The sequence below is a fragment of the Callithrix jacchus genome, chromosome 1, assembly GCF_049354715.1.
Source record: "Callithrix jacchus isolate 240 chromosome 1, calJac240_pri, whole genome shotgun sequence".
NCBI classification, from domain to species: Eukaryota; Metazoa; Chordata; class Mammalia; order Primates; family Cebidae; genus Callithrix; species Callithrix jacchus.
The window spans coordinates 29,237,031-29,259,870 of record NC_133502.1 but is presented as its reverse complement, the minus strand read 5'-3'; the positions used below and the strand labels follow the sequence as shown (position 1 = coordinate 29,259,870).

Here is a 22,840-nt window from a genome sequence, read left to right as displayed (position 1 = left end):
TGCAGAGGCTAGGGAACTGTTTTTTTAAACTTTCAATCTCTTCCGATATAACAGGTGAGAAATGACATCAATCATTTCAGTTTTTTTTTTCAAACTAATGAGTAAAGCTGTGCTTCATAGGCTTAAAAACGGTGCATTTCTTTTGCTATAAATGGTTGTTTATATTCTTTGTCCATTTTTTTCAATTTGTAGGAGTTTGCAAATTAGCCATTGGTAGTAAAGTTATCAAAAATTTTCGTAGCATGCCACAAGTCTTTTTTATAATTTTACAATTATCATACAATAAAATTTACTATTTATGGTGTCCTTTATGAATGTTAACATACCCACAGCACAAGCCACACGGCTCCCCTTGCCCTGGGTCTGCGGTCCCCTAGCGTCACATGTGTCTGGTTCTGGATGAAAGGCCGCCTTGGTGAGCCCCTGTGGGCACTGAGAACAGAGGTGTGGCAGTGCAGTCATCCTGGAAGAGGCAGGAATCTCTTCCCAGCTTTGGAACCAGAGCCCAGCCTGCAGAAGGAGGGAGAGGTGGCTCAGTCCTGCCCCACAGGCCCACATGCTATTCATGGGCATCTCTAGGCCTCCCAGACCCGGGAGCCACAGGCAGAGGAAATGCTCAGTGTCAACATGGGAGTGGGAAGGTGGCCTGCCACCCTGCAGCCATGCACAGTAGCCTGGTGCCACGTAGGTCCCAGCCTTCAGGGCAGAGGCTCCTGTGTCGGAGAGGAGATAGCAGATCCTGCCATGCATGGTTTATCTTAGTGTTTGCTAAACCAATCTCTTCTTTTAAATACCATATTCACACTTATTATATTGTCTTAGTTCCTGGGCTTCAGGCTTTCCCCCAACCTTACAAAACAGTTATCGGCTGTTTAACGGTTTCATCTATGATCCACCTGTAATTTGTTTTGGGGTGATGAACTGGGCGGGCACAGTTCCTGCCCCAGCACCTTGTACTGCAGCCCATGTCATCCCCAGCGCCTTGCCTGCCACCGTCCTCACGTGCTGGGTTATTTGGGAGATTTTCTGTCATTTCCACAGCTTTAGACTCGGCCTTCCTGCCTGCGGGTGGGACTCATCCGTGCCCTCCTTGGTCTTTTTCCTCATTGTCTTGCTTACTTGTTGTAAGGGTTATTGCCGAGTTTAAGATGAGGAAACTGAGGCCTGTATAAGAACAATTAAATGCCAATTTATTTAACTCCCGGGCGAGGTTCTGTGGTCCCAGGGAAAGGGGCCAGAGAAGTTGGCTTGACTCTGCGAGGGTGTGGGGTTTTATAGGGAGTGAAGGCGTTTGATTGGCTGTGGAGAAACAGGACGTGGAAGGGCGAGCTGCTATTGATAGGTAGGCGGGATTTCCGGTGAGCAGGCTGTGCTATTGGGCAGGTTTTGGCGGGGTTTTCCAACGGTGGGCTACGTGCCAAGTGCAGAGTTTAGTGTTGAGTGCAGATTCTGGTGCGGAGTGCAGAGGTGGGCGTGTGTTGAGTGCAGATTCTGGTTATGTAGTTTTCAGGCATGGAGAGGGATGGGCATGTCCCAGCTCCTGGGGAGGCAACGGGCCTTACACTTTTTAATAAAGCTAAACCTGGCCAGGCGCGGTGGCTCACGCCTGTAATCCCAGCACTTTGGGAGGCCGAGGCGGGTGGATCACGAGGTCAAGAGATGAGACCATCCTGGTCAACATGATGAAACCCCGTCTCTACTAAAAATACAAAAAATTAGCTGGGCGTGGTGGCGCACGCCTGTAGTCCCAGCTACTTGGGAGGCTGAGGCAGAAGGACTGCTTGAACCCCGGAGGCGGAGGTTGCGGTGAGCCGAGATTGCGCCATTGCACTCCAGCCTCTTAAAAACCTAAAGAAGCCCTTGTGGAATTTTTAACAGGGCTTGCGATTCATGTATTGGCAACTGTGTCTGACCGTGCAGCACCTTCCTAACCAGCGCACTTTCCTCCCGCGCGTCCCGGCTTCCCTCGCTGAGCCTCCCCTCCGGTATCTGGTTCCTCCGTGTGTCCCGGCTTCCCTAGATAATTTCCCCTCCGGTATCCGGTTCCTCCCGCGCGTCCCGGCCTCCCTGGATGATTTCCCTTCCGGTATCCGGTTCCTCCCGCGCGTCCCGGCCTCCCTGGATGATTTCCCTTCCGGTATCCGGTTCCTCCGCGCGTCCCGGCCTCCCTGGATGATTTCCCTTCCGGTATCCGGTTCCTCCGCGCGTCCCGGCCTCCCTGGATGATTTCCCTTCCGTATCCGGTTCCTCCGCACGTCCCGGCCTCCCTGGATGATTTCCCTTCCGGTATCCGGTTCCTCCGCGCGTCCCGGCCTCCCTGGATGATTTCCCTTCCGGTATCCGGTTCCTCCCGCGCGTCCCGGCCTCCCTGGATGATTTCCCTTCCGGTATCCGGTTCCTCCCGCGCGTCTCGGCCTCCCTGGATGATTTCCCTTCCGGTATCCGGTTCCTCCGCGCGTCCGGGCCTCCCTGGATGATTTCCCTTCCGGTATCCGGTAGCAGAGAAGGTCGTCGTCAGGCCACTTGCGGGGATGAAGGCTGATGTGACGTGTTCGTTTCGGTTCCCGCTGCCCCATCGAGTTAACTTCTTTTGGTTGGTTATCTGCTTTGTGGCATCAGCGTCCCCGAGTGTGTCCACCGCCTTCCTCCCAGGAGCTGAGGTCCTCTCCTGCGGCGGAGCCCGGCAGGGTCACGATCCCGGAGTCGGTTCCCTGTGTGCCGGGAGGAGAATCGCTGCGACTGCTGCCAGCGGCAACAGGTGGGGTCTAGCGGCTCCACCCGCCGTAGGCCAGAAGCCCCGGCCCATCCCCCGGCGCCGGCTCCAGAGTGCTCGGCTGGGGCCGCAGACGGCGATGAAGAAGGTGCTTTGATGACCCACCACCGGGGCAGCCTCACAGTCCTCTGGGAACACACCTCCGGAGGACGCCGCTGGGGCAGCTTCCAACCCTGTCATCGGCTCCCTCGTGAAAATAGCCTGACTCGGTGCTCAGGGTGCTGTCCCGGCTTCAGTTCGCTGGTTATCGGTTATGTGAAATTAAAGCCATTGCCCCAAAGAGTTCAAATTCAGCCCCAAGCAACTCAGGCCCTCGGGCTGCTCCGGGACCCAGGTGGCACAGCAGACGGAGGAGGATGCCTGGGAAGTGTCGCCTGCATTCCCGGTGGCTGTGAAGAGGCCCCGCCCCATTTCTTTCCTTTCCCACCGATACATCCAGCTTCTCCGCTGCTGAACACTCCCATCCCGCCCTCGCGGGGCACTTGGTGCCTGGGCTCCTTGGCGTCTTTGACCCTTGGGTTTCCCCAGGAAGGTCACATCCCCACAGGCTGTGGCCCAGGCAGTGGTTACTGATTCCTGGCCGCTAGGATCCCACCCCGCCACAGGAAGTGTCCCCGCACCCTTCCCTGGGGCAGACAGGACCCTGGTCCTCCCTCATCAGTGCCCAGGGAAAGGCCCCGGCCATCTGCACTGGCTCACATTGTATCCACAGCCACTCCCTGCTGTCCTTCAACATGGTCACGGGCTGAGCTGAGATAAACCCTTCACCTCCCGAACTCTGCAGGTGCCGGCGCCCAGGGCATGACCAGCCAGGCACTGACACCCTCCACCCAGCATTCCGGATGGGCATCAGGGAAGTGGGTGCCCTTGGGGCCTGCAGCGGTTTCCCTGCTGTGTTGGAAAAATTCTATAGACGTCTCCTGGGCACTGGCTGAGGGTCCGCCCCTCAGATGTGGTTCCATCCTTGCAGCCTCGAGGGACCAATACATTCCCAGCGGGGAAATAAACAGATGAGTGGGGGAGGTCCAGGGGGGCGGCGTGAGACTGGGATCACCTAAGAGCAGGACACCCGGCAGGAGCGGGCACCGCCACTTGGCCTCAGAAACAGAGGTCTTCCTGAGGGGCATTCCAGGCAAATTGAAGACCAAGCTCCCAGCCCTTGGTGTCACATGGGCAGGTGTACACTTCTGCAGTGGCTTTAATCTCTAACCAAACATTTTAAGTGGCAATGCACAGCATCTCCCAGACATCCCTCCACCGTGGGGGCCTTTGAGGGGGTCGGGCCTTGCACAGGCTGCCTGCCTGGCACTTGTCTGACTCCCTCCTGCCCCCAGAGCCTCTTCATCTGAGGCTGGGTGGAGAAGCGGACACCCCTTGTTTCTCTATCCTGGGCCGGACCTCCTTCCAGGCCCTGCTGTGACCATGCTGATGGCTCCAGATGCCCTGCGGACCAGCACCCAGGTACAGCCAGGCGGCGGCAGCATCAGGGGTGGGGACTGGCTGGCTCCTGGTGGCTGGGCTGATTTGGAATCCCTGGTCCTGGCCCTCGTTTCTTCATGACTCGGAAGGCCAAGGCCAGCCCTGTATGCTTCAGAAAGCATTTACAGCCACCTGCTGAAAATGGCGTCTCAGAAATCCTTCCAGATGCCAGCTCCATCCACACCCATAAGTGTTCTGTTAGCAGTCATCTGTGCAAAACAAGCAAATCAGAGGAGGGGTATGGAGGAAACTGAGGCGTACAGAGGACACTGAGGCACGTGGAGGAGACTGTGGGGCATATGGAGGAGACTGAGGCACATGGAGGGGACTGAGGCACATGGAGGAAACTGTGAGGCGTACAGAAGAAACTGAGGCACATGGAGGAGACTGGGGGGCATATGGAGGAGACTGAGGCACATGGAGGAAGCTGTGAGGTGTGAGGGGGAGACCGAGGCATCTGGAGGAAACACTGTGTGCCGTGTGCTGAAATGTCACAGGAAGAAGCCATGTGGTCGTGCAGCTTCCCCTAGACGTCTGGGACTCGTAGCCAGGGCCTCTGTTGAGCTCACTGCCCTGACCCGCCTGGGAGGACAGGGGCTGCGTCTGTGCCAGCCACAGGCAGTGACTGTGTGCCCTGGATGGGCTGGAGGAAAGCAACTTGGTGAACCACAGACCCGCCCGTTGCTTACCCTGGCCCCTGGCATCCCTGCAGCCCGCCAGGTGGGGAGTAAATGGCTTCTGCACTGACAGCCCAGCCTGGACCCTCTGTTGGAAACGCCACCTCAGGAACGGAAACTGACACATTGGCAGTGAGAGCCCATCCACGGACGCCTCGACCTGCCCCCACTGCGGCTGACCCCCAGGATAATGCGGCCCAGTGCTCTAAGGCCCTGCTGGCCTGGCCTGCACTTTTCCCAGGGACTGGTCCTTACTGAACTTACGTGGAATCTGTGGACAGGAGCCCTCTGAGCCAGTAGGGGGCCTACCCAGGGTTCACCACGGAGCTGAGCAGGGCTGAGCCAAGCGTGGCTGCGTCTCTGGGCACTGCTTTTGCTCAGCCAGCAACGTGAAAGGATTCTTCGAGCTCTGGGCATTCATTACTGTGGTTCTTTCTGCCAACTTCCCAGGGCTCGGGCTTGTGTGACTGTGCTCTCAGGGGTGGGGCGGGGGTGGGGTGGCTCAGGCTTGTGTGGCTGCGCTTGTGGGGTTCAGCCTCCTGTGGCTGTGCTCTCGGGGACTCTGGCTTGTATGGCTGTGTTCTCAGGGGTTTGCGCCTGTGTGGCTGTGCTCTCAGGGGCTCCTACCTGCCTCCGGGACACTGTTTTTGGTCCGTGTCCTGGAAATGTCAGCTCTGTGAGCAACTCCTCATTCGGGGACTCCTTGGGAAACAGCTGGGCTGGGATGGTTCCCACCCACAGGCCCTCACCCAGCCCAGGTGATGACCCTGAGAGAGGGCAGAACACACCTGGCCTGAAGCTGCCAAGACACAGGGCCTGAAAGGGGGCGGCTAAGCAGAAAGAGGGTGTTGGGGCTTCCTAGAGGACCCCTCTGCCAGTGCAGCCTGGGCCTGGGGTGCTCCCTGCCACACACAGCAGGTAGAGGTCACCATAGGTAGGCTGGGCTTGAAGGCGGAATGTTCCGAGTCTGCCTGGAAGCCCCCAGGTCAGCCGGGGGTTCTGTTTAACGGCTCCCTGGCAGGCCAGGCAGTTCTGCTCCTTTGCCCTCGGCCCTGCCCACCTCCCTCCCAGGCCCTGCCCACCTCCCTCCCAGGCCCTGCCCACCTCCCTCCCAGCTGATCTGAGTTTTCCTGGATTCAGCCCCAGGGCCCACCAGCCTGATTTGCCAGCACGGGGGTTTGAGTGCCCTCGGGCTGCCTCAGCCTGTGCTTCTCAGAGCTCCTCGGGGCTCCACCCTAGGCCCCACCCCCAGCTGCATTGGGTGCAGGGGGGCAGCTGAGCATGATTTTTCACTTTGCGTCCCCCTCAGACCTGCCTGACCAGTGCACGCCCAACCCCTGCGATAAGAAGGGGACCCAAGCCTGCCAAGACCTCATGGGCAACTTCTTCTGCCTATGCAAAGCTGGCTGGGGGGGCCGGCTCTGCGACAAAGGTGAGAACCCCACAGCCACGTGAGGCTGAAGACAAGGGCAGGGTCTCCCTCCCTCTCCAACCCTGCCCTGCCCTGATCCCTGCTCCTCACCCCCACTCCAGGCGCAGCCATCTTCAGGCTGCTCTTGGACAGCCCCAGGGAGGCTACAGCCCTGAGGTGTCCTGGACCCCAGGAGAACTGGGAGGAGCTGTGGTCTCCTCTCTGGGAGCAAGGCTAGAATGAAGGGAAATACCAGGTGGTACCTCAGCACCCACTGATTGAAAAGGGCAGGGGAGAAATTTCACCTCTGACCATCCTCAAGTGTCAGTGAAAACCTTGGAGGAAGAATAGCTCCAGGGCCTGCTGGAGATTCCAGCAAGCCAGGCTGTCCCCTTTGGCTGGTCCCACCCCAGAGGTGGCCTGGGAAGGCTTCGCCTAGAAGTGGCCATCTCTGGCCAGGCCTTGTTCATCCTGAGGTCACTCCTGGCTTCCAGCCTCCTGCAATCACGTGGCATCCAGGGAGTGGAGCCCTGTGGGCTGTGACCACCAGCAGCTCCCCTGGCTGAGATCAAGCTGGGGATGCCCTGTGCCTGCCTGCCATCTACTGCCACATGCAAGGCCAAGACCAAGGGCCCTGAAAGGCTGGGGATGCCAAGAGGGGTGTGAGGTCCTAGCCCTGGGCTACCTGGATGCTATAGATGGGGCTATGCACCCCTGGGCTCCCTCCCTGCTCTAGACGGGGCTGTGCCCTCCCCCCCCCGCCGCTCCCTCCCTGCTCCAGACAGGGCTTTGCACCCCTGGGCTCCCTCTCTGCTCCAGGCGGGGCTCTGCACCCCTGGGCTCCCTCCCTGCGCTAGACAGGGCTGTGCCCTGCCCCCTGGCTCCCTCCCTGCTCCAGACGGGCTGTGTTCCTCCCCCCCAGCTCCCTCCCTGCTCCAGACGGGGCTTTGCACCCCCAGGCTCCCTCCCTGCTCCACACGGGGCTCTGCACCCCTGGGCTCCCTCCCTGCTCTAGACGGGGCTCTGCACCCCCGGGCTCCCTCCCTGACCCAGATGGGCTGTGCACCCCTGGGCTCTCTCCCTGCTCTAGACAGGGTTCTGCATCTCTGGGCTCCCCTTCAGGCCTGTGCTTGTTCCCAGATGTCAACGAATGCAGCCGGGAGAATGGGGGCTGCCTCCAGATCTGCCACAACAAGCCGGGCAGCTTCCACTGTGCCTGCCACAGCGGCTTCGAGCTCTCCTCTGACGGCAGGACCTGCCAAGGTAAGGCCCTGGAGTGAGGCTTCTCTCCTCTCCCTGCCTTCTATTTTTGGTCAAGTCTGCCCTTCTGCAACAGGCTGCTGCTGGCCTGGTTCCTGTGGTTCTGGTTGGGATGGGGCATCCTGCAGAGACTGCACAAGCCCTGGCGTGCCGCAGCACAGGCAGCAGGACGACTCACCTGGCATCTGAGGGCCAGGTCTGAGGGCGATGGCCTAGCCCCTGAGGCCACACTCCTGGCTGTGGGGCCTCATCCAGTCCCCAGAGCCTGGGAGTGCTCCCAGCAGTTGTGCAGTGAGCTCAGGGTTCAGTGCTCCTGTCAAGGGTCCTCCTCGTCTACTCTCCCCAGCGCCTCCAGAACCACCCCACCATGATCTCCTTCAGTTTCCTACGTGAACATAGCCCTGCCCTCCCCGATTCCCTTTCTGTTTCAGCTTGGCCCAGGGCCAGAGCTGGGGAGCCCCAGAACACCCGAGAGCATCACTGAGAATATGCCCCCCACCCCCAGCAGCCGCCACCAGGGTTTGCCACTTTGCCCTGGGATCTGGACATGCCCAGGCCTGCCCCTGGTGCTCCCCTCCCCTTCTTCCTCCTCCCCCCTCTTCCTCTTCCTTCCCTTCTCCTCCTCTGCCTCCCCCTCCCCCCTCCTGCCTCTCCCTCCTCCCCCTCTTCCTCTTCCCCTCCCTCTTTATTCTCCTCCCCTCCTCCTCCCCCTCCTCTCCTCCTCCTCTCCCTCCTCCTTCCCCTCTTCCTTCTTCCCCTCCTCTTTCTCCCCCTCCTCTTTATCCCCCTCCTCCTTCTCCATGCTCTTGTCTTTGCTCTCCTCTGCTGACTAAAGGTCTCTTCATTTCATGGTTGCCCCTTGCACCCTGGGGTGCTTGGCAGTGAACAGTGTCCGTCTCTCACATTAGATGCTCAAGTCTTAGGATTGTGGCTTAAACCAGTGTTGAAAATTGATGGAAACCAGTAAAGCTTCTCTTTGGGGGTGGGATTTGTCCCCAGGGGGTTACTTTCTGTATCCTGTAGCAGGTTGTTTCAATGTGACAGCACCACCGCCCCCACCCCTCGACCACGCGGTGCCCCTCCCAGCTCTCCATCGGGGGCTGAAGTCAGCCTTCCCAGCCGGGCCTGGATCAGAAGCACGCCCCCAACACCCAGGAGCTGCCGGGTCAGGGGAAGAGGGGAGGGAATTGTGTGGGCCCTGCAGAGCCAGGCTGTGGCACCCAGCGCTGCAGTTGGCGCTTTTGCTTGCAGACATAGATGAGTGCGCAGAAGCGGAGGCCTGCGGGGAGGCGCGCTGCAAGAACCTGCCTGGCTCCTACTCCTGCCTCTGTGACAAGGGCTTCGCGTACAGCTCCCAGGAGAAGGCTTGCCGAGGTACCCACACCGTGCGGTCACCCTCGACTTCTCTCCTCCTCTGACCCTGAAGCCCAGATGCGGGTGCCAGTCACTGCCTGCCCCGGGCGCCTCTGGTGAAAGAAAGTCTCTTTCTCTCTGTTTCCATCAGCCTGGTCATGGCCTCTTCTACCACCGTGCCCCCACACACGTGCACACACAGGCACTCATGCCCCCTTGTGCACGCGAACATAACATGCGCATACATCAGGAGGGTCCCAAACACGCCTACCCTTCTCTGCCTGCATAGAGACGGAGGAGGGTCCCAGAGCCCTTTCATGGACGGGGCCTCTCCCCAATGCTGCTGTGCTGTGGGCCCCCCTTCTCACTCCTGGGTCCTACCACATCCTAAGGGAGGGGAGCAACAAGCCTCCCTCAACCATTCTCTTTGCAGCTGCCTGAGGGACCCTGTTGGCTGCCAGAGCCTCAGAGGGGGCATGGCAGTGATGGGAACAGTGCTGCTGAGTAGGCACAGAGGGTGGGGAGGCCCAGCCGCCTGCACTGACCTACTGACCTCCATCTCCCACCACACTGTGCTGCCAGCAACACCTGCCGGCACAGCAGCCCCGTGCTTCCTAGACCCAGCTCTACACCAGGAGAGTGAATCGGGACTGAATCTGGCTTGTTGGGAGTGCCCTTCCTCCTGGGATGCCTGCAGTACTTTTGTCCCCTCAGGAAACAGCCGCGACAGGAGCAGGCAGGGGTGCAATCCTAGCTTTCCAGTGGGGGAATGTGACCCCCGCAGCCGCACGCCTTAGATTCTGCACGTGATTCCTCGAGTGTACCTCGTGTGTAGTTTGAGCAGTCGCTGTATGATCCTGTGGCGGGCAGCACAGTGCAGAGGCCTCCCCTGCTCACCACCAGGTCCCTCTGGCCGGCCTCCCCCTCTTGCCACCAGGTCCCTCTGGCCGGCCTCCCGCTTTTGCCACGAGGTCCCTCTGGCCGGCCTCCCCCTCTTGCCACCAGGTCCCTCTGGCCGGCCTCCCCCTCTTGCCACCAGGTCCCTCTGGCCGGCCTCCTGCTCTTGCCACCATGTCGTCCCTCTGGCCGACCTCCCCCTCTTACCACCAGGTCCCTCTGGCTGGCCTCCCGCTCTTACCACCATGTCCCTCTGGCCAGCCTCCCGCTCTTGCCACCACGTCCCTCTGGCCGGCCTCCCGCTCTTACCACCACGTCCCTCTGGCCGGCCTCCCCCTCTTACCACCACGTCCCTCTGGCCAGCCTCCCGCTCTTACCACCACGTCCCTCTGGCTGGCCTCCCCCTCTTACCACCAGGTCCCTCTGGCCGGCCTCCTGCTCTTGCCACCATGTCGTCCCTCTGGCCGACCTCCCCCTCTTACCACCAGGTCCCTCTGGCTGGCCTCCCGCTCTTACCACCATGTCCCTCTGGCCAGCCTCCCGCTCTTGCCACCACGTCCCTCTGGCCGGCCTCCCGCTCTTACCACCACGTCCCTCTGGCCGGCCTCCCCCTCTTACCACCACGTCCCTCTGGCCAGCCTCCCGCTCTTACCACCACGTCCCTCTGGCCGGCAGATGTGGATGAGTGTCTGCAGGGCCGCTGTGAGCAGGTCTGCGTGAACTCCCCGGGGAGCTACACCTGCCACTGTGACGGGCGTGGGGGCCTCAAACTGGCCCAGGACATGAACACCTGTGAGGTAGGCAGCCCTGGCTCTGCAGGACCCTCACAGCGCTCTGGGGGCCTTCGGCGGCGGTGGAGGCTTTTGAGAGAAACAGTCTGTGAAGCTCTGGCTTTTGCTGAGGCGCTGGGGATCTCCGGGGCCATGTGGAGGTTTGGGATGAGAAATGCTTCCATTCCCTGGAAGATGTTTGGTTGTATTTATAAAGTCTCTGTGACAACTCGCAACTCCCAGTGGACCAGCCTGGTGTGGACCAGCTGTGACTTTCGGGGCACAGTCCCCGTTCTGCTGTGCACCAGGGAGCCAGCATGACCGACCTGACCCACCGGTGGGGAGGCGGTGCCCACATGGGGACGTTTTGGGCAGGCGGCTCTCTTTCTCCTGTTCACTCTGGGTCTGAGCCTGGGGAGTTGATAGTGAGCATTTATTTAAAAAGCAAAACTAGCCAGTCACGGTGGCTCACGCCTATAATCCCAGCACTTTGGGAGGCCGATGCAGGCAGATCATGAGGTCAGGAGTTCGAGACCAGCCTGACTAATATGGAGAAATCTGCCTCCACTATAAATACAAGCAAACATGCCTGGCAAATGCCTGTAATCCCAGCTATTCGGGAGGCTGAGGCAGGAGAATCATTTGAACCTGGGAGGTGGAGGTAGCAGTGAGCCAAGATCACGCCACTACACTCCAGCCTGGGTAATAAGAGCAAAACTCCATCTCGAAAAAAAAAAGCAAAACCACAGGATTCCACAGGTAAAATGGCCAACAGGACAGCTTCTCAGAGTCACAGACCCGGGACGGGGCCACAGGGCTCTTGGGTCTGGGCTGTGACGTTTGGGGCTCACAGCCTCGCCTTCAGGTTCTTTGCTTCACTGCCTCATGTCCTCGTGCAGAGGGCATCTTGCCCCTGCCAGCCATCCAGCTCACCCTGGGTACCCATGGGGGCAGAGCAGGCCCCACTCCACCCCAGCCCCTGGGTCTTCCAGGGCCACCAGCACACTGGCTTTGGTTCTGGGCAGCGTGGAGAAGCTGCAGTGCAGAAGAAGAAGCTTTCTAGGATCGCCGTCTCCAAGGCCTCCGTAGTTATTTCACAATAGTTTGCAATTTTTATGATTCTCTGTAATTTTTGTGTGTTTGAAATACCTCATAATTAAAAATAAAGGGAATGAGCAGGGAAAGAGGTGACAGGGACCCCAGAGAAGCCCTGTGGGGGCGGCTGATGGCGAGCTCGTCCTTCCTCTGGGAGCTGCAGGGTGGGCAGGTGCGACAGCCTCTCGGGTCTCAGGAGCTAGAGTGGGGTGGCCACACTCCAGGGGTGTGGGAGGGACAGTGGACCCGCTGCAGGGCCAGGGCCTGGGGCTCAGGGATGGAAGCAGAGGGTGCATCCCTGACACTCTGGGGTGTGGGAGGGACAGTGGACCTGCTGCAGGGCCAGGACCTGGGGCTCAGGGAGCAGAGCAGAGGGCACATCCCCAACCCTCACGGCCCCTCCCACCCATGGCAGGACATCTTGCCGTGCGTGCCCTTCAGCATGGCCAAGAGTGTGAAGTCTTTGTACCTGGGCCGCATGTTCAGCGGGACCCCCGTGATCCGACTGCGCTACAGGAGGCTGCAGCCCACCAGGTGAGGAGCGTCCACAGAAGGCAGCGCAGCTGAGACATAACGGCCGGGATGCCAGCTTCATAGGGCCTAGGCAGGAGCTAGGTCAGCAGGGAGGGGCCAGCGTCTGCCCGCGCCCAGCGCTGACCTGTTTCTTCCATGGGCGCCCAGGCTCGTAGCTGAGTTTGACTTCCGGACCTTTGACCCCGAGGGCGTTCTCCTCTTTGCCGGTGGCCACCAGGATGGCACCTGGATCATGCTGGCCCTCCGAGCTGGCCGGCTGGAGCTGCAGCTGCGTTACAATGGTGTGGGCCGAATCACCAGCAGCGGCCCGGTCATCAACCATGGCACGTGGCAGACGGTGAGTGTGAGGCAGCCGCCCTTCCCGACCCCTGGGGCCCCTGGCACGCACTCACTTGTGCACCCATTACAAGATGGGCTCTGGGGCCTGACCGGCTGCATGCGGCAGGACAGGGACCCCTGCCCCGTTTAGCTCATGCTTGGGGGGCTCTGCTATTTCACCCCTGCCCCGTTTAGTTCACACCCGAGGGCTCACTGTGGAGCTCGGGGTCTCTGCTGTTTCACCCCCATCCTGTTTAGTTCATGCTCTGGGGCTCACTGGAACTTGGGGCCCTCTCTGCTATTTCATCACATATCTGAGCCTGGCTCCCTCAGAAATGGACCTTAAGTGCAACCTGTGAGTTTGGTCTCCCTGAGTTCAGGTCACTCTTGGCTCAGGTGAAGAACCTGTGGTTCTCAGCCCTGGGGGCCCCTGGGCTGTGTCTGGAGGCCATGCTGTTTATCCTGAGTTGGGGTGGGGAACAGGCCAGGGCTGCTGATACTACATTCAGGGGCCTCGCCAGGGAGGAAGCCGCCCAGAACCTGCACCCCAGGCCCGGGCTCCTGCTGCATGCGGCCCCCTGGCCGTGGCCACCTCTCCATGTAGGGCCACGTGGACGCCACTGCCTCTGAGCTCTGGCTCCCGGGGCCTGCCGGTCTGTGCGGCCATTCCCATCAGGGGTCCAGGCAACCTCATGGGGGCTGCCCCTTGCCAGAGACGTCATGACCACCTGGACCCCAGACCCATGGGCAACTGAGGGGTCCCCATCAGACCTGTCCTTGGGCAGCTGTGGGCAGCAGACAACATGCCTGCACCACAGCCCCCTCCGTGGAGTGAGAGGGTCTGTAGCCAGCTCCTGGCTGGGCCCCTCACCACACTGGGCTTTCAGAAAGGTGGAAAAGCAGGCTGTGTCCTTCAGAATGAAGACGAAGTGGAAAACTTCACCCTGGCCCTTGCAGATGAAAACTGTAGACTTTTGCCCATGTTTCCATTCTGCAAAGTAAATGCCTACTCCATTTCACCTCTTTTTTTTTTTTTTTTTTGAGACCGAGTTTCGCTTTTGTTACCCAGGCTGGAGTGCAATGGCGCAGTCTCGGCTCACCGCAACCTCCGCCTCCTGGGTTCAGGCAATTCTCCTGCCTCAGCCTCCTGAGTAGCTGGGATTACAGGCACGCGCCACCGTGCCCAGCTAATTTTTTGTAATTTTTAGTAGAGACGGGGTTTCACCATGTTGATCAGGATGGTCTCGATCTGTTGACCTCGTGATCCACCCGCCTCGGCCTCCCAAAGTGCTGGGATTACAGGCTTGAGCCACCGCGCCCGGCCCATTTCACCTCTTAAAGGAGCAGCGTCTCCAAGAGCAGGAGGTTGTTCTTAGCAAAGCTATAGAAAGCAAACTAAGGGGAAGCAGTTTCAGGGATGGAGCTGTGGGGATGAGGGTCCAGGGCAGGTGGCCCGAGGCAAGGTCGCTGGGGGACTGTAGTGCGACCCAGTCCTGCCCCGTGACTCACAGCGGCCGCTGCATCGCACCGAAACAGGCCCTTCCTAGCAGGGGCACCTGGTGAGGACCCCTCCCCAATTCCACCCTCTGGCTGGTCCCCAAAGGCAGCTGACTCAAACTTCTACCATGTTTTTGTGACTCAGTTGAAACCCAAATACCTGAAAGGTGTTTTCACACAGGAAGAAGGATGTTCTTCTGAAGCTTGGGAATAGGGTGTATCTAGTGTTCGACGCTACAGGCTTTCTATGAGGAATCAATTTGGTGCATTGAGAAACCTCCTGGCCCAGGCAGTGATGAACAGGGACTCCCTTGATGTTGAGTGGCTCTTGGCTCAGGTGGGGATGAGTGTGGTCTCCCTGAGGTCAGGACCCTCTTAGCTCAGGTGAGGATGAGCGTGGTCTCCCTGAGATCGGGACCCTCTTGACTCAGGTGAGGATGAGCATGATCTCCCTTAGGTTGTGTCCTTGGTCTCAGGTGTTCCAGCAGAGGTCGGGTCCCTCTTGACCTCCGATATGATGAGCCTGGTCTCCTTGAGGTCTGTCCTTGTTGGCTCAGGTGAGAATCAGGTGGTCTCCCTGAGGTCGGGACCCTCCTGGCTCAGGTGAGGATCAGGTGGTCTCCCTGAGGTTGGGACCCTCTTGGCTCAGGGGAAGATAAGTATGGTTTTTCTGCAGTTGGGGCCCCCTCAGAACATGCACTCCCACCTTCTCTCACGGCGCTGCCTCTCTTCAGATCTCTGTTGAGGAGCTGGCTCGGAGTCTGGTCATCAAGGTCAACAGGGATGCTGTCATGAAAATCGCGGTGGCCGGGGACCTGTTCCAGCCGGAGCGAGGAATGTTCCATCTGAACCTCACCGTGGGGGGGATCCCCTTCCATGAGGAGGACCTGGTGCAGCCTGTGAGTGCAGTCCTGTCCCTGGGTAGGGGCACCCTGTGCTGGGAGCCGGGTGGCTGTCAGGAAGGCTGGGTCAGCTCAGCCCTGCCCTGTGTTTACCACTGGCCAGGTGTGGGGAGGACCTAGAAGAAGGAAAGGTTTTGAGAGTTTGACCAAGTCAAGGTATGGCCATGTGGTTAATTTTACCATCTTTTTATGAGGCCTGACTAAGTTTCCATCTGACTTGATAATAAAGTTGTCTATTTTTCAGTGGAGACAAGACACAAAGAAATTATTCTTTAACAGAACAATAAACTTTTTTGGATGATTTCCAAGGACATTTTGGGTTTTGTAACCCTGATGTGAGTCTCACAGGGGAAAAGTAGCCGTGGTGGGGCGGGCAGTGAGGGCCATCTCTCCAGGCCCCGCCTTCCCTCCCCCAGCACAGCACATGCCGGGCCCCGATCTGCATCTCCAGCCCCCGTGCGCTGACGTCTAGGCCAGTATCCTGGGTATTTTCACTCCCACACCAGATAGGAGAAAGGCTCGCACATCTTTGCGTCTGTGGGTGCTGCATGTCCGAAGTGCCTGTGCTGAGACCCACCGCTTCGGTGGTGTGAGGGGCACCCTGCTTTCCAGACCCATGGTGCTCTCGTTTCACAGATAAAGGGTTGCCCTGATTTGCCCACAGCCATATTGAATAATTCACATGAGCGCTGGATGGTTAAACAATCCATATTGTTTGGCCTTGGATTCACATTTTTTCATTCTTTTCCTAGCATTAAAATTAATCTCTATTTCTTGAGCATACACCAGTGGAAATAGGTATTCTGCAGTGAGTCATTTTGTAAAGTGAAGAAACCTTCTGTGAAGTCACCACCGCCAGTGGGATTGGTCCATTTTTGCAGTAGATTTGCACAGCCTGGGCTGTGAGGGCACCACCCACTGGCTGGGTGGCCTCCAGCACAGGGCCTCTCGCTCCCAGGAAGCCACAGAGATTTCTCTCTTTCCAGATAAACCCTCGTCTGGATGGCTGCATAAGGAGCTGGAACTGGATGAACGGAGAAGACACCACCATCCAGGAAACCGTGAAGGTGAACTCGAAAATGCAGTGCTTCTCGGTGACGGAGAGGGGCTCCTTCTACCCGGGGAATGGCTTTGCCTTCTACAGCCTCAACTACAGTGAGTCCTGGCTCTGCCATGGCCGGCCATGGCTGCGCCTTCAGGCAGGCACACGCTGAAACAGGCCGACGGCCTTGGATGGCAGCATGGGACAAGCTGGGGCTCCTCCAGCTCTGGGGCAGGGCAGGGTGCACAGGGGTGCGGGCGGAGGCCTGGCTCTCAGATTGGTCGCTCAGATGTTTCAGTTCAGAGTGAGCCAGCAGAGAGGAGATGACAGACGTGCAGAGAAGGTGCCTGCCAGGCCGGTCTGGGAGACCGGGGAGGCTGGGAGGGCCTAAGAGGGTCCTTTGCAGAAAGTCCTGAGACAGCACAGCCTTAAGCCCTGTCCAGGTGCTCGTGGAAGCCTCAGCAATGTGGGGGATGCTGCAGTCACTGATGGCCTGGGGAGGCATCACCACAGGAGACATCTAGAAACAGCAGTGTGGCTGCCTAGGGGACTGGGAGCCTTGGCCTGAAAAAGGGCGGACGGAGGCCAGCTGGGTGGAGGCAAGCTGGTAGTCCAGTCCTGCAGTGCTCTTGGAAGGGGCTGCTGTGCCGTCCTTTCTGGCCCAGGTTCAGGGGGCTGCCGTGAGGGTGGGGTTACTGCTCTGTTCCACCCCACCTCACACGCCCACCCCACATGGGTCCACTGGGGCACCACAGCCCCACCCTATTCCTGAACACCAAGCCGTTTAAGATGAAGCACATTCCTCCCAGAGGGCAGGCAGCGCCCCCTCCATCAGACCTCCCAGCAGGAACCCCAGGTTTGAGGGCATCCATGCAGAGCAAAGGGGAAGGTCCTGTCCCATCCTGAGCCCTTTCCCCTTGGGAGTCAACAGCGTGGCCGTGTCCGGAAAGGCACCTGGGAGACAGCGCCATCTGCTGGCTGCAGCGGCTACACAGGCACCCTCCCTTCAGTCGTTACTTTTGTGCTTTCAAATCTAGATCATCATCATTACATTTGACATGTCATAGGAAATGCTGAATTCCTTTTTCCACTTAGCGTCATCCACATTTCCCAGGGATAACGCAGGCACCAGGGGGGCTGTTTCCAGTGACTGTGTCCTTCACGGTCTGCTGGCCACGTCTGCCAGCCATTTGGTCTGTAAGGACAGAAGCAGTCAGAGCTCCATGCGCTTCCGTGAATCTCACACTAGGCCAGTAACGTCTCGTGTAAGACAGAAGGGATTTGCTGGGAACGGCAGCACTGGCCTGTCTCACACTGCAGTGACTGAGCCGGGACTCAGGCTCACAGATTCCTAGGTCTGTGCAGCCTCCGTGCAAGAGGCCATGTGGAGCCAGGAAACCTTCCCGGGGAGAGCTGAGGCCGGTGCCCTTGTGAAGCTGTGACAGCCAGCATGTGCCAGCCTCCTGTCGGGAGCTTCCGGGACACTCTCATCTCTCCCTTCACAGGGGACAGGAAGACTGGCAAATGGGAGAATTTTTGTTACTTTTTGGTTTTGTTGGTATATTTTTGTTTCTTTTTTTGATCCTTGTGTTTTGACGCCGTAAATACTTGTTGACAACTGACGTGACAGGTACAAGCTGGGGACAGCCAGGACTGGCCATGCAGTTTTGAGGAGTGCACAGCCCATGGGAAAGAGACGGGAGCCAGCACGATTCAGCATCCCCAGCCTCGGCCGCAGTGCGAGGCGCCTGATCACAAACCTGTACACACATTGATTTGGGGTCGTTTTTCCTAAAACAGCTTCTTTATTAGGACTTGGGAGTCCTAGGTGAGATGAAAACACAACAGGGAGGAAGTGTTTCTTCTGGCTTCTCAGTCTGCAGAAGGCTCAGTGTGGAGAGGACACGTGGTGGTTTTCTCCCTGGGGAACCAGACCTCAGCCCTTTCTACTAACATGCGTTTCGGGGCACTGTTTGTATGAGCTACAGATGCCTCGTGATTTCATTCAGATGCATTACATATGACGCACGTGAGTGGAAAACCCCACTGAGGCAGGAGCTGAGCAAAAGCTGACAACTCAGAGCCCAGACTGCGCATGGCCATTACAGCTAAAAGCGCAGACCACGTGCATTCACGACAGCTCACAGCCCAGGCCATGCATGCCCATGACAGCTCAGAGCCCAGACCACGTGCGTTCACGACAGTTCCCGTCCGCACAGTCTTAAACTCTCTGCCTACGCTGGGCCCTGTGCTGCTGCCTAGAAGCCACAGGTGAGACGTACGGCGCGAGGTGCCAGGCTATGCACCTGCACACGGTCTGTGGAAGGAGCTGCCAGGTGCTCCAGAAGCAGGAGAATATGGGAGGGAGGCAGGGACAGGTCTGTGTGGCCTGGTGATCACCTATGGGGCATTTGGAAGTGTTGTGCTGGCATGGCCAGGGAGCAGCAGCCACGCTGGGGGTCCCCAGTGCCTCTGGGGCAAGATCTGACCAAGTCTCTTGAGTTTTCCCTGATGTCCCAGACTGCGCACGTTCACCACAGCTCAGAGCCCAGGCCGCGCGTGTTCATGACAGCTCAGCCCAGACCACGCATCCCCACGACAGCGCAGGCCGCGCGCGCTCACACCTCAGAGCCCCTGCCACCATGGCTTTCCCCCACAGCTAGGACCGTCTCTCTCGGGGTCCTGCTCCCACCTCATGCTGGCGTCTCTGCCGTGCAGACCACCCTGTGATGCACCGCTTTCCTCGCAGTGCGGACCCCTCTGGACGTCGGGACTGAGTCGACCTGGGAAATAGAAGTCGTGGCCCACATCCGCCCGGCCGCAGACACGGGGGTGCTGTTCGCGCTCTGGGCTGCTGACCTCCGGGCCGTGCCCCTCTCTGTGGCCCTGGTTGACTATCATTCCACGAAGAAGCTCAAGAAGCAGGTAGGGCCTCCGCCACCTGGGCCCCCTGACCTCCCGCGCGGGCACCAGGGCTGCGCTCCCTGGCAGGGGCGGAGGGGTCTGGGGTGGGATCCCAGAAAGCCTCGGACCCAGCGTGGCGCAGGCCGCCCTCCAGGCTGCGGGGGCATTTGCACACCAGACACCGCCACATGGCTGGCCGAGGGGGCCGGCCCCCGGCATGGTTCCCTGTTCGGTCGGGCACGTGGTGGCTCACGGCATCTTGAATTGGTCTCTCACATTGAAGTCAGATGATTTCAGCAGCAAACTCAGTTTTCCAGTTTCTCTGGAAAAGTTGGATCTGCGACCTCAGCCACTGCCCCCAACAGCGTCTTTCTGGGGGATGCCGGGTGGAGCCGGGTGCAGCTGCCCCACCCGGTCCCCACACTAAGGCAGCTGTCATGGGCCGTGGAGTCACGCAGAACAGTCGAGGTGATGCAAACAGGTTTAACTCCCTCACTTCTGTGTGGAGGAAGGTGTCTTCCACGTCTGCCCACCCCAGGCCACAGAGTCCTCCTGGCTGCTTGGAGGTGACAGTGGCAGGCCTGGTTCACACAGACCCGCCTCACCAGGTAGCTGAGGGTCCACACCATCACTTTTGCACCCACTCCAGCGTCGGGCAGGAACAGCTGCTCCAATGCAGACACAGCCGACCCCTGGGCTGGGGAGCAGGCAGCTGGGCCATCATGCCAGTGGGAGTGCCCACTGGGCTGGGAGGCCACTGCAAGGCTGTGTCCTGGGTCCCCACCAGGGACATACCAGTCCCTGTTAAAGCTCAGCCCGGCCTTATGTGTGTCTGGGGCTGGGGCTGACCCTCCCACACCCAGCCTGGGGGCCACACTTGTTCCCCCACAGCCTCCCAGCCTGGGCCAGGGCTTTACATGCAGAAAAGCTGAGCCCCAGGTGGGGTGGGGGCATCACCCACAGTCAGCGAGTGGCTAGACCCAGGACTGCGGGGAGCCCTGTATGGAGACAGGCATGCAGCATGGGGGCGGCTGGCAGCTGTGAGGCCCAGCCTGGACCAGCAGTGTGTGGGGGGGCAGCCAGCAGGCCCTGACTACCTCCTGGTCCCTGCAGCTGGTGGTCCTGGCAGTGGAGCGTGTGGCCCTGGCCCTCATGGAGATCAAGGTCTGTGATGGTCAAGAGCACGTGGTCACTGTCTCGCTGAGGGAGGGTGAGGCCACCCTGGCGGTGGATGGCACCAGAGGCCAGAGCGAGGTGAGCGCCGCGCAGCTGCAGGAGAGGCTGGCCACGCTCGAGAGGCACCTCCAGAGCCCCGTGCTCACCTTCGCCGGTGGCCTCCCAGGTAGGCTCTCCCTGCTCCACTCGCCCGAGGTGAGGGGCTCCAGGCATACCCAGCTTGGTCACCCCAGATCAAGCCTGGACAGGCTGGTGTTTCTGGTCGTGAATGTGGAAGGGACTTCAGTTTTAAGAGGAAGCACAGGTGGGTTGTAGGTGGGTCATTAGGGAGCTACTGTGGAGCCTCAGTGCTGGTCAGGTCATCAGCTGAGGCTGAGGACACATAGTGGGGCCAGCATTGGCCTAACTCAAGCCCCGTGGCCTGACACCGTAGCTGTTAGCAGCCAGCAGAGGGACCGCCAGCCCCTCTCACAAGGCTGGAAGGAGGCAGGGTGTCCGCCACATCCCATGGGCTACACAGACCAGAGGGTGGGACGGTATCTAAGTCAGTTAGGGGCGTCTTTGCCACGGCCTGAGCCAGGAGGCTGGGCGGAAAGGTGTGAGGAAGCCGACGCTGGTGCAGGTCCTGGCTCCCCACAGCTCAGTGCAGGTTTTCACTGGCGGCAACCAGCAGGGTTTCTGTCTTGGCTGCCAGACAGACTCCACTTAGTTTTAATAAACAGAGCTTTGAAGAGGATGAGAGTGAGCCAGGAAGCCTGCAGCCTGAGTGACTCACGGGGCCCAGAAGAAGATCGCATTTAATCGATGGGACTGTGTGTGCTCCCGGCAGGGAAGGGAGGCAGGCGTCTGCAGAGCTGAGGCTGGAGGGAGGCAGGCGTCTGCAGAGCTGAGGCTGGAGGGAGGGCAGGCATCTGCAGAGCTGAGGCTGGAGGGAGGGCAGGCATCTGCAGAGCTGAGGCTGGAGGGAGGGCAGGCGTCTGCAGAGCTGAGGCTGGAGGGAGGGCAGGCGTCTGCAGAGCTGAGGCTGGAGGGAGGGCAGGCGTCTGCAGAGCTGAGGCTGGAGGGAGGGCAGCCGTCTACAGAGCTGAGGCTGGAGGGAGGGCAGGCGTCTGCAGAGCTGAGGCTGGAGGGAGGGCAGCTGTGTGTCTGCAGAGCTGAGGAGGGAGGGAGGACAGGCGTCTGCAGAGCTCAGGATGGCAGCTGCCTCCTGCTTGTCTGCCGAGTCTGCAGCCGAACTGGGACAGGGAAGTTAGGGAAGAATAGAAACCCCACCTTTTCAGAGGGAACCCAGGGCTAGCCACAAGTGCTGCCAGGGGCGGGGGGACCGGGCAGGGGGAGCCGGGCAGGGGCCGGCCACACGGCCATTCCTGGGTCCCAGGCTGGGCCTGCTAAGACATGTTTGTTCTCTCCCCGCGGCCCAGATGTGCCAGTGACTTCAGCACCAGTCACAGCGTTCTACCGCGGCTGCATGACGCTAGAAGTCAACCGGAGGCTGCTGGACCTGGACGAGGCGGCCTACAAGCACGGTGACATCACCTCCCACTCCTGCCCCACCGTGGAGCCTGCTGCAGCCTAGGCCCCCACAGGACGCAGCAGGGAAAGCCCCTCAGCCTCTGCCTAAAACAGCAGGGAGGAGCCTGGGGTGTCCGTACCGCGCGGGGCGGTCCTGAGAGCTGGGCTTTCCTCTGTGGCCATCCTGGCCTGTAACATATCTGTAAATAGTGGATGGACCTGGGGCCTCTGATGCCGCACACTCAGCCGCGGGTCCGGGCACGGGGAAGCCGGCGTGGGGCAGAACAGGCTCAAAGAAAATAATTCTCTATTATTTTTATTACCAAGCGCTTCTTTCTGATTCTAAAATATGGAAAATAAAATATTTACAGAAAGCTTTGTAACACTGCTCCCTGCAGTATTCTCGGCACGTAGCAGCGTTCGGGATGAGCAGGGCTTCCTGGGGCTCCACGCTGTGCCCAGCCACTCCAAAGGTCCCTCTTTTCAACCCAGCCCCGGCTGGGTTGGGCGGCCACGGTCGGCTCCCTGAGAGCCTCTGACTCTCATAGTGATGGCAGGAGTTGGAGCCTCAGTTTACTCATTCTGTAAATGGGGACAAAGCCTTGCTCGGCCCTGCATGGGCAGCCAGGCATAGCCAAGTGAGGACACCATGGCGAGGGCTCAGCACACAGACGCATGCTGCTTGGGACAGCAGCCTCCAAGCCAGCGTGGGAGGGACCCTGAGCTGGGTCTGAGGGCAGGAAGACACTGAGGCGATGCCTACACCCCTCCCCCTCCCCTCTCTTACTCTCCCCCTCCCCCCTCCCCCAGTGCCATTCCCGCGCCCCCTCCTGCACCATTCCCGCCCCCCTCCTGCCCCATTCCCGCCCCCCTTCCTGTGCCATTCCCGCCCCATTCCCACCCTCCCTTCTGTGCCATTCCTGCCCCCCTCCTGTGCCATTCCTGCACAGACCCCTTGCTTCTGGACCTCAAGCCTGTTCTGTTGAAAGGGAAACCCTGCTTTCTCTTTTTCAGTCCGGGGTAGAGCTTGCCAGGAGCAGAGCTGGCCCCGCTTCCCGTGTCCCCACTGGCAGGGTCCCCACATTCCTCAGCCTCAATTTCCTTGTCTGCAAGGGGGTGGAGCTGTCACTGGTGCTATCTGACCCCAGCAGGCCACAAGTCCCCAGGGAAGGTTGGGGCAGCCGGAATGCCAGGGCCTGGAAATGCAGTGGAGACCCTGCCTGCCTCCTGGAAGGCTGTT

General features: G+C 59.6%; 1 protein-coding gene across 2 annotated transcripts in view; it reads left to right on the top strand.

The window, feature by feature from the left end:
* The window catches only part of GAS6 (growth arrest specific 6), a 40,918-nt gene extending 18,944 nt beyond the window's left edge, over positions 1-21,974 (top strand). For both annotated transcript variants that reach the window (XM_035294916.3, XM_035294909.3), the window contains 11 exons: positions 6,239-6,361; positions 7,481-7,603; positions 8,852-8,974; positions 10,526-10,647; positions 12,131-12,249; positions 12,397-12,586; positions 14,799-14,963; positions 15,953-16,121; positions 18,758-18,933; positions 20,026-20,254; positions 21,510-21,974. In XM_035294916.3, the coding sequence (XP_035150807.1) occupies positions 6,239-6,361; positions 7,481-7,603; positions 8,852-8,974; positions 10,526-10,647; positions 12,131-12,249; positions 12,397-12,586; positions 14,799-14,963; positions 15,953-16,121; positions 18,758-18,933; positions 20,026-20,254; positions 21,510-21,664 (1,694 nt within the window). In that variant the 3' untranslated portion in view covers positions 21,665-21,974. The remainder of the gene's footprint in view (positions 1-6,238; positions 6,362-7,480; positions 7,604-8,851; positions 8,975-10,525; positions 10,648-12,130; positions 12,250-12,396; positions 12,587-14,798; positions 14,964-15,952; positions 16,122-18,757; positions 18,934-20,025; positions 20,255-21,509) is intronic.
* The last annotated feature ends 866 nt before the right edge of the window (positions 21,975-22,840 follow it).